A 13652-nucleotide genomic window follows, 5' to 3' on the forward strand; every position below is an offset into this window, starting at 1 on the left:
TAGAAAAAGACAACACCCTCTAGCATTAAGAGACACTATAGACAAAGACAACACCCTCTGGCATTAAGAGACACTATAGACAAAGACAACACCGTCTAGCATTAAGAGACACTATAGACAAAGACAACACAACACCCCTAGCTTTAAGAGACACTATAGACAAAGACGACACAACACCCTCTAGCTTTAAGAGAAACTATAGACAGACAACACCCTCTAGCATTAAGAGACACTATAGACAAAGACAACACAACACCCTCTAGCTTTAAGAGAAACTATAGACAAAGACAACACAACACCCTCTAGCTTTAAGAGAAACTATAGACAAAGACAACACCCTCTAGCTTTAAGAGACACTATAGACAGACAACACAACACCCTCTAGCATTAAGAGACACTATAGACAAAGACACCACCCTCTAGCATTAAGAGACACTATAGACAAAGACAACACCCTTTAGCATTAAGAGACACTATAGAAAAAGACAACACCCTCTAGCATTAAGAGACACTATAGACAAAGACAACACCCTCTGGCATTAAGAGAAACTATAGACAAAGACAACACCCTCTAGCATTAAGAGAAACTATAGACAAAGACAACACAACACCCTCTAGCTTTAAGAGAAACTATAGACAGACAACACAACACCCTCTAGCATTAAGAGACACTATAGACAAAGACAACACCCTCTAGCTTTAAGAGACACTATAGACAGACAACACAACACCCTCTAGCTTTAAGAGACACTATAGACAGACAACACAACACCCTCTAGCTTTAAGAGACACTATAGACAGACAACACAACACCCTCTAGCATTAAGAGACACTATAGACAAAGACAACACAACACCCTCTAGCATTAAGAGACACTATAGACAAAGACTAAACAACAAAGATTATATAAACGTATAAACTGTAGGATGAGTCAAAAACGCAGGAGAAGTAAACGTAATCGATAAGGAACCGAGATCTGCACCATTTAAGTCAACCTGAAGTGAAAATATCTCATATCATAAACTCTGAGCTAGTTGTTATCCAGTTTTTTTAAATTTAACTCAACAGAAAATGATTTTCAAGACCAAACCAAGTGTTCTCAATAGTAAGAGAGAATAAAAACCCTCTTTAGTGTAATCAGGGACTATAATGAGAAACAAAAATAAATAAATACAAAATAATAATAAAAAATATAAAGGGGTATCTACTATTCTATATGAAAGATGATCATAAAAAACCAAGAGGTCAAAAAAAAGGAAAGATATAGACATACAATCCTAAGACGTTTGTCATTTGGAAATAGGTATGCATATGTAAATAGAACAATAACAGTTGTAAAGTAAGTCAGAGCAGACCTGTATGCCGCTTTAAAACGGTATCTTAGTTACTGTAATGCAGTTACCCATACTTGAACTCTACCGCAGTCCGTTCAGCGCATCACGCCTCTCCAGGCAAACCAATCAGTGGACAGGAAAGGCGGGCGTTGGCGCTGTCACTACACAAAACGTAAACACGGAAAAACACTCAGATGGACACGAGAAATTACCAATGAAACGGCAGCATTGACTTAGTACGCTTCCTTCATTGGTGCATTTCAAAGGGAGGGTTCTGAAGTAGAACCTGCACAGAAAGATAGAGAGAGGTACATTGGTGAACGATCTCTACTTTACTGTACTTGTGTATGTTTTAACCGTCTATACAGTAGTGATAATTACTATAACAGGTCAGGGTGTTTTTTTTGTTAGCCTATATATGGCATGTTTTGTGCGCAGAGATCTTCGTTAAGCTCGCTATCTGCAGCCTGTTATTAACGTTACGTTACCTTATAGCTACAGACAGAAGTTTGGTTGTAGCGTTCGGGATAACTTGGTGAAGCCAGTCGGTGTGGATACATTGTTTTAATTAACTAGACACACAGATGGCAACCAGGTAACATTAGCTAACTGTGAGATGGAGGAATAACAGCATGACGAGGGAATAGATGCGGAAACGAAGTCCACATCCATCTGCAGGAATCACAAAGATATGAGGAATAACGTTATCTGAAATAAAGCCCTGTTTTTAAACCTCTCAGACGAGTAACCTTATCTAAAATGAATACCAGATGAAATTACTGTAATTTTCAATAACCGAAAGCGATCTCTCCTCCTGCACCGTCTCCCCCTGGCCGACAGATGTCGCTGTTGTAACGTCACAGCCACTCCGTTTATGAGCCAATCAGATCATGACTAAGGACCCGTCGTCATGCAGCAGCAGCCAATGAAAGGGCAGGAGAGCGGGTCCAGGGACAGGGCTGAGGTTGGGGTGGTAAAGCGGAAGGCTGAGAGAGATGACCCTGCCTTCCCATCTCCTCCCCCGTCTCCTCCCAGCCCTCTTCCTATTTTCCTGTTTCCATCTGAACTGGTGTTCTACTCTGATCAGAGGAGTTCCCACAGGAGAGTCCTGACTCTCTACAACCCTTACACCTTCACCATCAGATTCAAGAGTAAGAACCATACCTACCTCTGACCTCCAACCCCTGACCTGTTGTGAACGTCTCTGTATTCTATGGTAGAGGCAGAGAGCAGCCTGAGAGCCAAGTCCTGCGTCGACCTTTAACCCCTGACCTCTAACCTCTGACATCTCTCTCTATAGTGTTGTGTACAGCCCCATCTCTGTATTCAGTGGTGGAGGCAGAGGGCAGTGTCAGAGCCAAGTCCTGTGTTGACCTGTGAGTATCATTAAGCATAATCCAAATACAACACACTGTATGTAGTGCTTATGATGGCTCTATAAAGCCTTTATAAGTTGTTATTGGCTTTATTTGGAATAGCAGAGAGTTGAAATGACGCCCTATTCCCTGGCCTTTATAGGGCAGTACTGTTGACCAGGGCCTTTATAGGGCAGTACTGTTGACCAGGGCCTTTATAGGGCAGTACTGTTGACCAGGGCCTTTATAGGGCAGTACTGTTGACCAGGGCCTTTACAGGGCAGTACTGTTGACCAGGGCCTTTATAGGGCAGTACTGTTGACCAGGGCCTTTATCGGGCATTACTGTTGACCAGGGCCTTTACAGGGCAGTACTGTTGACCAGGGCCTTTATAGTACAGTACTATTGACCAGGGCCTTTATAGAGCCGTACTGTTGACCAGGGCCTTTATAGGGCAGTACTGTTGACCATGGCCTTTATAGTGCAGTACTGTTGACCAGGGCCTTCATAGTGCAGTACTGTTGACCAGGGACTTTACAGGGCAGTACTGTTGACCAGTGCCTTTATAGTGCAGTACTGTTGACCAGGTCCTTTATAGTGCAGTACTGTTGACCAGGGCCTTTATAGGGAAGTACTGTTGACCAGGGCCTTTATAGTGCAGTACTGTTGACCAGGGCCTTTACAGGGCAGTACTGTTGACCAGGGCCTTTATAGGGCAGTACTGTTGACCAGGGCCTTTATAGGGCAGTACTGTTGACCAGGGCCTTTATAGGGCAGTACTGTTGACCAGGGCCTTTATAGGGCAGTACTGTTGACCAGGGCCTTTACAGGGCAGTACTGTTGACCAGGGCCTTTATAGGGCAGTACTGTTGACCAGGGCCTTTATCGGGCATTACTGTTGACCAGGGCCTTTACAGGGCAGTACTGTTGACCAGGGCCTTTATAGTACAGTACTATTGACCAGGGCCTTTATAGGGCCGTACTGTTGACCAGGGCCTTTATAGGGCAGTACTGTTGACCATGGCCTTTATAGTGCAGTACTGTTGACCAGGGCCTTCATAGTGCAGTACTGTTGACCAGGGACTTTACAGGGCAGTACTGTTGACCAGTGCCTTTATAGTGCAGTACTGTTGACCAGGTCCTTTATAGTGCAGTACTGTTGACCAGGGCCTTTATAGGGAAGTACTGTTGACCAGGGCCTTTATAGTGCAGTACTGTTGACCAGGGCCTTTATAGGGCCGTACTGTTGACCAGGGCCTTTATAGGGCAGTACTGTTGACCAGGGCCTTTATAGGGCAGTACTGTTGACCAGGGCCTTTATCGGGCATTACTGTTGACCAGGGCCTTTACAGGGCAGTACTGTTGACCAGGGCCTTTATAGTACAGTACTGTTGACCAGGGCCTTTACAGGGCAGTACTGTTGACCAGGGCCTTTATAGTACAGTACTGTTGACCAGGGCCTTTATAGGGCAGTACTGTTGACCAGGGCCTTTACAGTGCAGTACTGTTGACCAGGGCCTTTATAGGGCAGTACTGTTGACCAGGGCCTTTATAGTGCAGTACTGTTAACCAGGGACTTTATCGTGCAGTACTGTTGACCAGGGCCTTTATAGGGTTTATCGTGCAGTACTGTTGACAAGGGCCTTTATAGTGCAGTACTGTTGACCAGGGACTTTATAGTGCAGTACTGTTGACCAGGGCCTTTATAGGGCAGTACTGTTGACCAGGGCCTTTATAGTGCAGTACTGTTGACCAGGGCCTTTACAGTGCAGTACTGTTGACCAGGGCCTTTATAGGGCAGTACTGTTGACCAGGGCCTTTATCGGGCATTACTGTTGACCAGGGCCTTTACAGGGCAGTACTGTTGACCAGGGCCTTTATAGTGCAGTACTGTTGACCAGGGCCTTTACAGGGCAGTACTGTTGACCAGGGCCTTTATAGGGCAGTACTGTTGACCAGGGCCTTTATCGGGCATTACTGTTGACCAGGGCCTTTACAGGGCAGTACTGTTGACCAGGGCCTTTATAGTACAGTACTATTGACCAGGGCCTTTATAGGGCCGTACTGTTGACCAGGGCCTTTATAGGGCAGTACTGTTGACCATGGCCTTTATAGTGCAGTACTGTTGACCAGGGCCTTCATAGTGCAGTACTGTTGACCAGGGACTTTACAGGGCAGTACTGTTGACCAGGGCCTTTATAGTGCAGTACTGTTGACCAGGGCCTTTATAGTGCAGTACTGTTGACCAGGGCCTTTATAGGGCAGTACTGTTGACCAGGGCCTTTACAGGGCAGTACTGTTGACCAGGGCCTTTATAGTGCAGTACTGTTGACCAGGGCCTTTATAGTGCAGTACTGTTGACCAGGGCCTTTATAGTGCAGTACTGTTGACCAGGGCCTTTATAGGGAAGTACTGTTGACCAGGGCCTTTATAGGGCAGTACTGTTGACCAGGGCCTTTACAGGGCAGTACTGTTGACCAGTGCCTTTATAGTGCAGTACTGTTGACCAGGGCCTTTATAGTGCAGTACTGTTGACCAGGGCCTTTATAGGGAAGTACTGTTGACCAGGGCCTTTATAGTGCAGTACTGTTGACCAGGGCCTTTATAGGGCAGTACTGTTGACCAGGGCCTTTATAGGGCAGTACTGTTGACCAGGGCCTTTATCGGGCATTACTGTTGACCAGGGCCTTTACAGGGCAGTACTGTTGACCAGGGCCTTTATAGTACAGTACTGTTGACCAGGGCCTTTACAGGGCAGTACTGTTGACCAGGGCCTTTATAGTACAGTACTGTTGACCAGGGCCTTTATAGGGCAGTACTGTTGACCAGGGCCTTTATAGTGCAGTACTGTTAACCAGGGACTTTATCGTGCAGTACTGTTGACCAGGGCCTTTATAGGGTTTATCGTGCAGTACTGTTGACCAGGGCCTTTATAGTGCAGTACTGTTGACCAGGGACTTTATAGTGCAGTACTGTTGACCAGGGCCTTTATAGGGCAGTACTGTTGACCAGGGCCTTTATAGTGCAGTACTGTTGACCAGGGCCTTTACAGTGCAGTACTGTTGACCAGGGCCTTTATAGGGCAGTACTGTTGACCAGGGCCTTTACAGGGCAGTACTGTTGACCAGGGCCTTTATAGTGCAGTACTGTTGACCAGGGCCTTTATAGGGCAGTACTGTTGACCAGGGCCTTTATAGTGCAGTACTGTTGACCAGGGCCGTTATTCTTCAGTACTGTTGACCAGGGCCTTTATAGGGCAGTACTGTTGACCAGAGCCTTTATAGTGAGGTACTGTTGACCAGGGCCTTTACAGGGCAGTACTGTTGACCAGGGCCTTTACAGGGCAGTAATGTTGACCAGGGCCTTTACAGGGCAGTACTGTTGACCAGGGCCTTTACAGGGCAGTACTGTTGACCAGGGCCTTTACAGGGCAGTACTGTTGACCAGGGCCTTTATAGTGCAGTACTGTTCACCAGGGCCGTTATTCTTCAGTACTGTTGACCAGGGCCTTTATAGGGCAGTACTGTTGACCAGAGCATTTATAGTGCAGTACTGTTGACCAGGGACTTTACAGGGCAGTACTGTTGACCAGGGCCTTTATAGTGCAGTACTGTTGACCAGGGCCTTTACAGGGCAGTACTGTTGACCAGGGCCTTTACAGGGCAGTAATGTTGACCAGGGCCTTTACAGGGAAGTAATGTTGACCAGCGCCTTTACAGGGCAGTACTGTTGACCAGGGCCTTTATAGTGCAGTACTGTTGACCAGGGCCTTTATAGTGCAGTACTGTTGACCAGGGCCTTTACAGGGCAGTACTGTTGACCAGGGCTTTTACAGGGCATTGCTGTTGACCAGGGCCTTTATAGTGCAGTACTGTTGACCAGGGCCTTTATAGTGCAGTACTGTTGACCAGGGACTTTACAGGACAGTACTGTTGACCAGGGCCTTTACATGGCAGTACTGTTGACCAGGGCCTTTATAGTGCAGTACTGTTGACCAGGGCCTTTATCGTGCAGTACTGTTGACCAGGGCCTTTATAGTGCAGTACTGTTGACCAGGGCCTTTATAGTGCAGTACTGTTGACCAGGGCCTTTATAGGGCAGTACTGTTCACCAGGGCCTTTATAGTACAGTACTGTTGACCAGGGCCTTTATAGTGCAGTACTGTTGACCAGGTCCTTTATAGTGCAGTACTGTTGACCAGGGCCTTTACAGGGCAGTACTGTTGACCAGGGCCTTTATAGGGCAGTACTGTTGACCAGGGCCTTTACAGGGCAGTACTGTTGACCAGGGCCTTTATAGTGCAGTACTGTTGACCAGGGCCTTTACAGGGCAGTACTGTTGACCAGGGCCTTTATAGTGCAGTACTGTTGACCAGGGCCTTTATAGTGCAGTACTGTTGACCAGGGCCTTTATAGAGCAGTACTGTTGACCAGGGCCTTTACATGGCAGTACTGTTGACCAGGATTTTATAGGGCAGTACTGTTGACCAGGGCCTTTATAGTGCAGTACTGTTGACCAGGGCATTTATAGGGCAGTACTGTTGACCAGGGCCTTTATAGTGCAGTACTGTTAACCAGGGCCTTTATAGTGCAGTACTGTTGACCAGGGCCTTTATAGGGCAGTACTGTTGACCAGGGCCTTTATAGGGCAGTACTGTTGACCAGGGCCTTTATAGTGCAGTACTGTTGACCAGGGCCTTTATCGTGCAGTACTGTTGACCAGGGCCTTTATAGTGCAGTACTGTTGACCAGGGCCTTTATAGTGCAGTACTGTTGACCATGGCCTTTATAGGGCAGTACTGTTCACCAGGGCCTTTATAGTGCAGTACTGTTGACCATGGCCTTTACAGGGCAGTACTGTTGACCAGGGCCTTTATAGTTCAGTACTGTTGACCAGTGCCTTTACAGGGCAGTACTGTTGACCAGGGCCTTTATAGGGCAGTACTGTTGACCAGGGCCTTTATAAGGCAGTACTGTTGACCAGGGCCTTTACAGGGCAATACTGTTGACCAGGGCCTTTATAGTGCAGTACTGTTGACCAGGGCCTTTACAGGGCAGTACTGTTGACCAGGGCCTTTATAGTGCAGTACTGTTGACCAGGGACTTTATAGTTCAGTACTGTTGACCAGGGCCTTTATAGTGCAGTACTGTTGACCAGGGCCTTTATAGTGCAGTACTGTTGACCATGGCCTTTATAGGGCAGTACTGTTCACCAGGGCCTTTATAGTGCAGTACTGTTGACCATGGCCTTTACAGGGCAGTACTGTTGACCAGGGCCTTTATAGTTCAGTACTGTTGACCAGGGCCTTTACAGGGCAGTACTGTTGACCAGGGCCTTTATAGGGCAGTACTGTTGACCAGGGCCTTTATAGGGCAGTACTGTTGACCACGGCCTTTATAGGGCAGTTCTGTTGACCAGGGCCTTTGTAGTGCAGTACTGTTGACCAGGGCCTTTATTGTGCAGTACTGTTGACCAGGGCCTTTATAGTGCAGTACTGTTGACCAGGGCCTTTATAGGGCAGTACTGTTGACCAGGGCCTTTACAGGGCAGTACTGTTGACCAGGGCCTTTGTAGTGCAGTACTGTTGACCAGGGCCTTTATAGGGCAGTACTGTTGACCAGGGCCTTTATAGGGCAGTACTGTTGACCACGGCCTTTATAGGGCAGTTCTGTTGACCAGGGCCTTTGTAGTGCAGTACTGTTGACCAGGGCCTTTATTGTGCAGTACTGTTGACCAGGGCCTTTATAGTGCAGTACTGTTGACCAGGGCCTTTATAGGGCAGTACTGTTGACCAGGGCCTTTACAGGGCAGTACTGTTGACCAGGGCCTTTACAGGGCCTTTATAGGGCAGTACTGTTGACCAGGGCCTTTATAGGGCAGTACTGTTGACCAGGGCCTTTATAGGGCAGTACTGTTGACCAGGGACTTTATAGTGCAGTACTGTTGACCAGGGCCTTTATAGTGCAGTACTGTTGACCAGGGCCTTTATAGTGCAGTACTGTTGACCAGGGCCTTTATAGTGCAGTACTGTTGACCAGGGCCTTTACAGTGCAGTACTGTTGACCAGGGCCTTTATAGTGCAGTACTGTTGACCAGGGCCTTTACAGGGCAGTACTGTTGACCAGGGCCTTTACAGTGCAGTACTGTTGACCAGGGCCTTTATAGTGCAGTACTGTTGACCAGGGCCTTTATAGTGCAGTACTGTTGACCAGGGCCTTTACAGTGCAGTACTGTTGACCAGGGACTTTATAGTGCAGTACTGTTGACCAGGGCCTTTACAGGGCAGTACTGTTGACCAGGGCCTTTACAGTGCAGTACTGTTGACCAGGGCCTTTATAGTGCAGTACTGTTGACCAGGGCCTTTACAGGGCAGTACTGTTGACCAGGGCCTTTATAGTGCAGTACTGTTGACCAGGGCCTTTACAGGGCAGTACTGTTGACCAGGGCCTTTATAGTGCAGTACTGTTGACCAGGGACTTTATAGGGCAGTACTGTTGACCAGGGCCTTTATAGTGCAGTACTGTTGACCAGGGCCTTTATAGTGCAGTACTGTTGACCAGGGCCTTTATAGTGCAGTACTGTTGACCAGGGCCTTTACAGGGCAGTACTGTTGACCAGGGCCTTTACAGTGCAGTACTGTTGACCAGGGCCTTTACAGGGCAGTACTGTTGACCAGGGCCTTTACAGGGCAGTACTGTTGACCAGGGAATAAGGAAATAAGGTGCCATTTTGGACACAACCTGAGACTTCCTGTCCTCTGACCCGACTTCCTCTTTCTCCCCACAGAGTGGTGCGTCACCAAGATGTGTCCACCCGCCACTGGGGAAGGAGAGATCGGTTCCGCCTGGAGGTGTCGGGGGGAGGGCAGGGGGCGAATCGGGAGGTGTGGGCTGAGCTCAGGGGAGGAGAGGCCACTGCCCAGAATCGACCCACTAGCCCCCCGAGACTCCCCCCTCCCTCTCTCGCTCCTCTACCTTACTTCACATTGCCCCAGAGAGGTGAGTCACTTAGTTAGCCCTCCATACAGGGGAGGGAGGACACCCCCAGCATAGACCCACTGACTCCCCCTCCCTCCCTCACCCTGTCTCTCAACCTCGACCTACATACTCCTCCGTTAGATCTACAGTCACCCTGAAGAGATTTCTCCTTCCTGAGGAAATGGTCACATCTCAGTCAACATGTATCATCTCTCTCCCCTTATAGAAACAGTCACATCTCAGTCAACATGTATCATCTCTCTCCCCTTATAGAAACTGTCACTTCTCAGTCAACATGTATCATCTCTCTCCCCTTATAGAAACAGTCACATCTCAGTCAACATGTATCATCTCTCTCCCCTTGTAGAAACAGTCACATCTCAGTCAACATGTATCATCTCTCTCCCCTTGTAGAAACAGTCACATCTCAGTCAACATGTATCATCTCTCTCCCCTTATAGAAACAGTCACATCTCAGTCAACATGTATCATCTCTCTCCCCTTATAGAAACAGTCACATCTCAGTCAACATGTATCATCTCTCTCCCTTGTAGAAACAGTCACATCTCAGTCAACATGTATCATCTCTCTCCCCTTAAAGAAACAGTCACATCTCAGTCAACATGTATCATCTCTCTCCCCTTAAAGAAACAGTCACATCTCAGTCAACATGTATCATCTCTCTCCCCTTGTAGAAACAGTCACATCTCAGTCAACATGTATCATCTCTCCCCTTGTAGAAACAGTCACATCTCAGTCAACATGTATCATCTCTCTCCCCTTAAAGAAACAGTCACATCTCAGTCAACATGTATCATCTCTCTCCCCTTAAAGAAACAGTCACATCTCAGTCAACATGTATCATCTCTCTCCCTTGTAGAAACAGTCACATCTCAGTCAACATGTATCATCTCTCCCCTTGTAGAAACAGTCACATCTCAGTCAACATGTATCATCTCTCTCCCCTTAAAGAAACAGTCACATCTCAGTCAACATGTATCATCTCTCCCCTTAAAGAAACAGTCACATCTCAGTCAACATGTATCATCTCTCTCCCTTGTAGAAACAGTCACATCTCAGTCAACATGTATCATCTCTCTCCCCTTGTAGAAACAGTCACATCTCAGTCAACATGTATCATCTCTCGCCCCTTATAGAAACAGTCACATCTCAGTCAACATGTATCATCTCTCTCCCCTTATAGAAACAGTCACATCTCAGTCAACATGTATCATCTCTCTCCCCTTATAGAAACAGTCACATCTCAGTCAACATGTATCATCTCTCTCCCCTTATAGAAACTGTCACATCTCAGTCAACATGTATCATCTCTCTCCCCTTGTAGAAACAGTCACATCTCAGTCAACATGTATCATCTCTCCCCTTTTAGAAACAGTCACATCTCAGTCAACATGTATCATCTCTCCCCTTATAGAAACAGTCACATCTCAGTCAACATGTATCATCTCTCTCCCCTTAAAGAAACAGTCACATCTCAGTCAACATGTATCATCTCTCTCCCTTAAAGAAACAGTCACATCTCAGTCAACATGTATCATCTCTCTCCCTTGTAGAAACAGTCACATCTCAGTCAACATGTATCATCTCTCCCCTTGTAGAAACAGTCACATCTCAGTCAACATGTATCATCTCTCGCCCCTTATAGAAACAGTCACATCTCAGTCAACATGTATCATCTCTCTCCCCTTATAGAAACAGTCACATCTCAGTCAACATGTATCATCTCTCTCCCCTTATAGAAACAGTCACATCTCAGTCAACATGTATCATCTCTCTCCCTTATAGAAACTGTCACATCTCAGTCAACATGTATCATCTCTCTCCCTTGTAGAAACAGTCACATCTCAGTCAACATGTATCATCTCTCCCTTGTAGAAACAGTCACATCTCAGTCAACATGTATCATCTCTCTCCTTAAAGAAACAGTCACATCTCAGTCAACATGTATCATCTCTCTCCCCTCTAGTTCGGAGACTGTCCCAGTTTGCAGTGTCGGTGGTGATGGGTGTGGTGTGTGTTGCTTTCTTAATGCTCCCCCTCCACTCTGAGCCCAACAACTTGGTTCCTAGCTATGCCCATGTGACTGTCACACAGAAATTGGTGTGCGCCTACACACTGGGTAAGACATCTGTGCGTGTGCGTGTGTGTGTGTGCGCGCGTGTGCGTGTGTGTAACTCTTGTTTATTTGTCTCTAAGGTCTGCTCACCATGGTGTTTCTACGGTAACCAGAAGAGGAGATGATGTTTCCATGGAGATTCAGACCAAGATCCCCCCCCCCGTTCATTCCCCAGATCAATCTGATGTGTTCTAGGGGCCAACAGTGCTGATATGTCCAACAGGGCTGATATGTTCTAGGGACCAACAGAGCTGATATGTTCTAGGCGCCAACAGGGCTGATATGTTATTGGGACCATCAGAGCTGATATGTTCTAGGGGCCAACAGTGCTGATATGTCCAACAGGGCTGATATGTTCTAGGGACCAACAGAGCTGATATGTTCTAGGGGCCAACAGGGCTGATATGTTCTAGGGGCCAACAGTGCTGATATGTCCAACAGGGCTGATATGTTCTAGGGACCAACAGAGCTGATATGTTCTAGGGGCCAACAGGGCTGATATGTTCTAGGGGCCAACAGGGCTGATATGTTCTAGGGGCCAACAGGGCTGATATGTTCTAGGGACCAACAGGGCTGATATGTTCTAGGGGCCAACAGGGCTGATATGTTCTAGGGACCAACAGGGCTGATATGTTCTAGGGACCAACAGGGCTGATATGTTCTAGGGACCAACAGGGCTGATATGTTCTAGAGACCAACAGGGCTGATATGTTCTAGGGACCAACAGGGCTGATATGTTCTAGGGACCAACAGGGCTGATATGTTCTAGGGACCAACAGGGCTGATATGTTCTAGGGACCAACAGGGCTGATATGTTCTAGGGACCAACAGGGCTGATATGTTCTAGGGACCAACAGGGCTGATATGTTCTAGGGACCAACAGGGCTGATATGTTCTAGGGACCAACAGGGCTGATATGTTCTAGGGCCAACAGGGCTGATATGTTCTAGGGACCAACAGGGCTGATATGTTCTAGGGACCAACAGGGCTGATATGTTCTAGGGACCAACAGGGCTGATATGTTCTAGGGACCAACAGGGCTGATATGTTCTAGAGACCAACAGGGCTGATATGTTCTAGGGACCAACAGGGCTGATATGTTCTAGGGGCCAACAGGGCTGAAATGTGAAACTGTATGTAAAGCATACATATAAACAAGTGTAAACAAACATACGTGTACACTAACATACATACATGTAAACAAACCAACATGTACTGTGAACAAACATACGTGTTTACTAACATACATGTAAACAAACATACGTGTACACTAACATACATACAGTCCATTCAGAAAGTATTCAGACCCCTTGACTTTTCCCCCATTTTGGTACGTTACAGCCTTGTTCTAAAATGGATTAAATAGCCCCCCTCTCATCAATCTACACACAATACCCCATAATGAGAAAGCAAAACCATGTTTTTGGACATTTTTACAAAAAAAATATAAACAATTTAAATGGAAATATCACATTTACATCAGTATTCAGACCCTTTACTCAGTACTTTGTTGAAGCATCTTGGGTATGACGCTACAAGCTTGGCACACCTGTATTTGGGGAGTTTCTCCCATTCTTCTCTGCAGATCCTCTCAAGCTCTGTCAGGTTGGATGAGGAGCGTCGCTGCACAGCTATTTTCAGGTCTCTCCAGAGATGTTCGATCGGGTTCAAGTCCGGGCTCTTGTGCTTACGGTCGTTGTCCTGTTGGAAGGTGAACCTACACCCCAGTCTGAGGTCTTGAGCGCTCTGGAGCAGGTTTTCATCAAGGATCTCTGTACTTTGCTCCGTTCATCTTTCCTCGAACCTGACTAGGCTCCCAGTCTCTGCGACTGAAAAACATCCCCACAGC

The 13652-nt window shown here is 47.0% G+C and overlaps 1 protein-coding gene across 1 annotated transcript; it reads left to right on the forward strand.

The window, feature by feature from the left end:
* Nucleotides 1-1645: 1645 nt before the first annotated feature.
* On the forward strand, nt 1646-12578 carry LOC135516536 (motile sperm domain-containing protein 1-like). Its single transcript, XM_064940891.1, has 5 exons — nt 1646-2485; nt 2635-2710; nt 9476-9687; nt 11654-11806; nt 11884-12578. The coding sequence occupies exons 1-5, from the start codon at nt 2245-2247 to the stop codon at nt 11910-11912; spliced, it is 711 nt and encodes a 236-aa protein (XP_064796963.1). The 5' UTR covers nt 1646-2244; the 3' UTR covers nt 11913-12578.
* The last annotated feature ends 1074 nt before the right edge of the window (nt 12579-13652 follow it).

This window comes from Oncorhynchus masou, chromosome 27 (genome assembly GCF_036934945.1).
Source record: "Oncorhynchus masou masou isolate Uvic2021 chromosome 27, UVic_Omas_1.1, whole genome shotgun sequence".
NCBI lineage: Eukaryota > Metazoa > Chordata > Actinopteri > Salmoniformes > Salmonidae > Oncorhynchus > Oncorhynchus masou.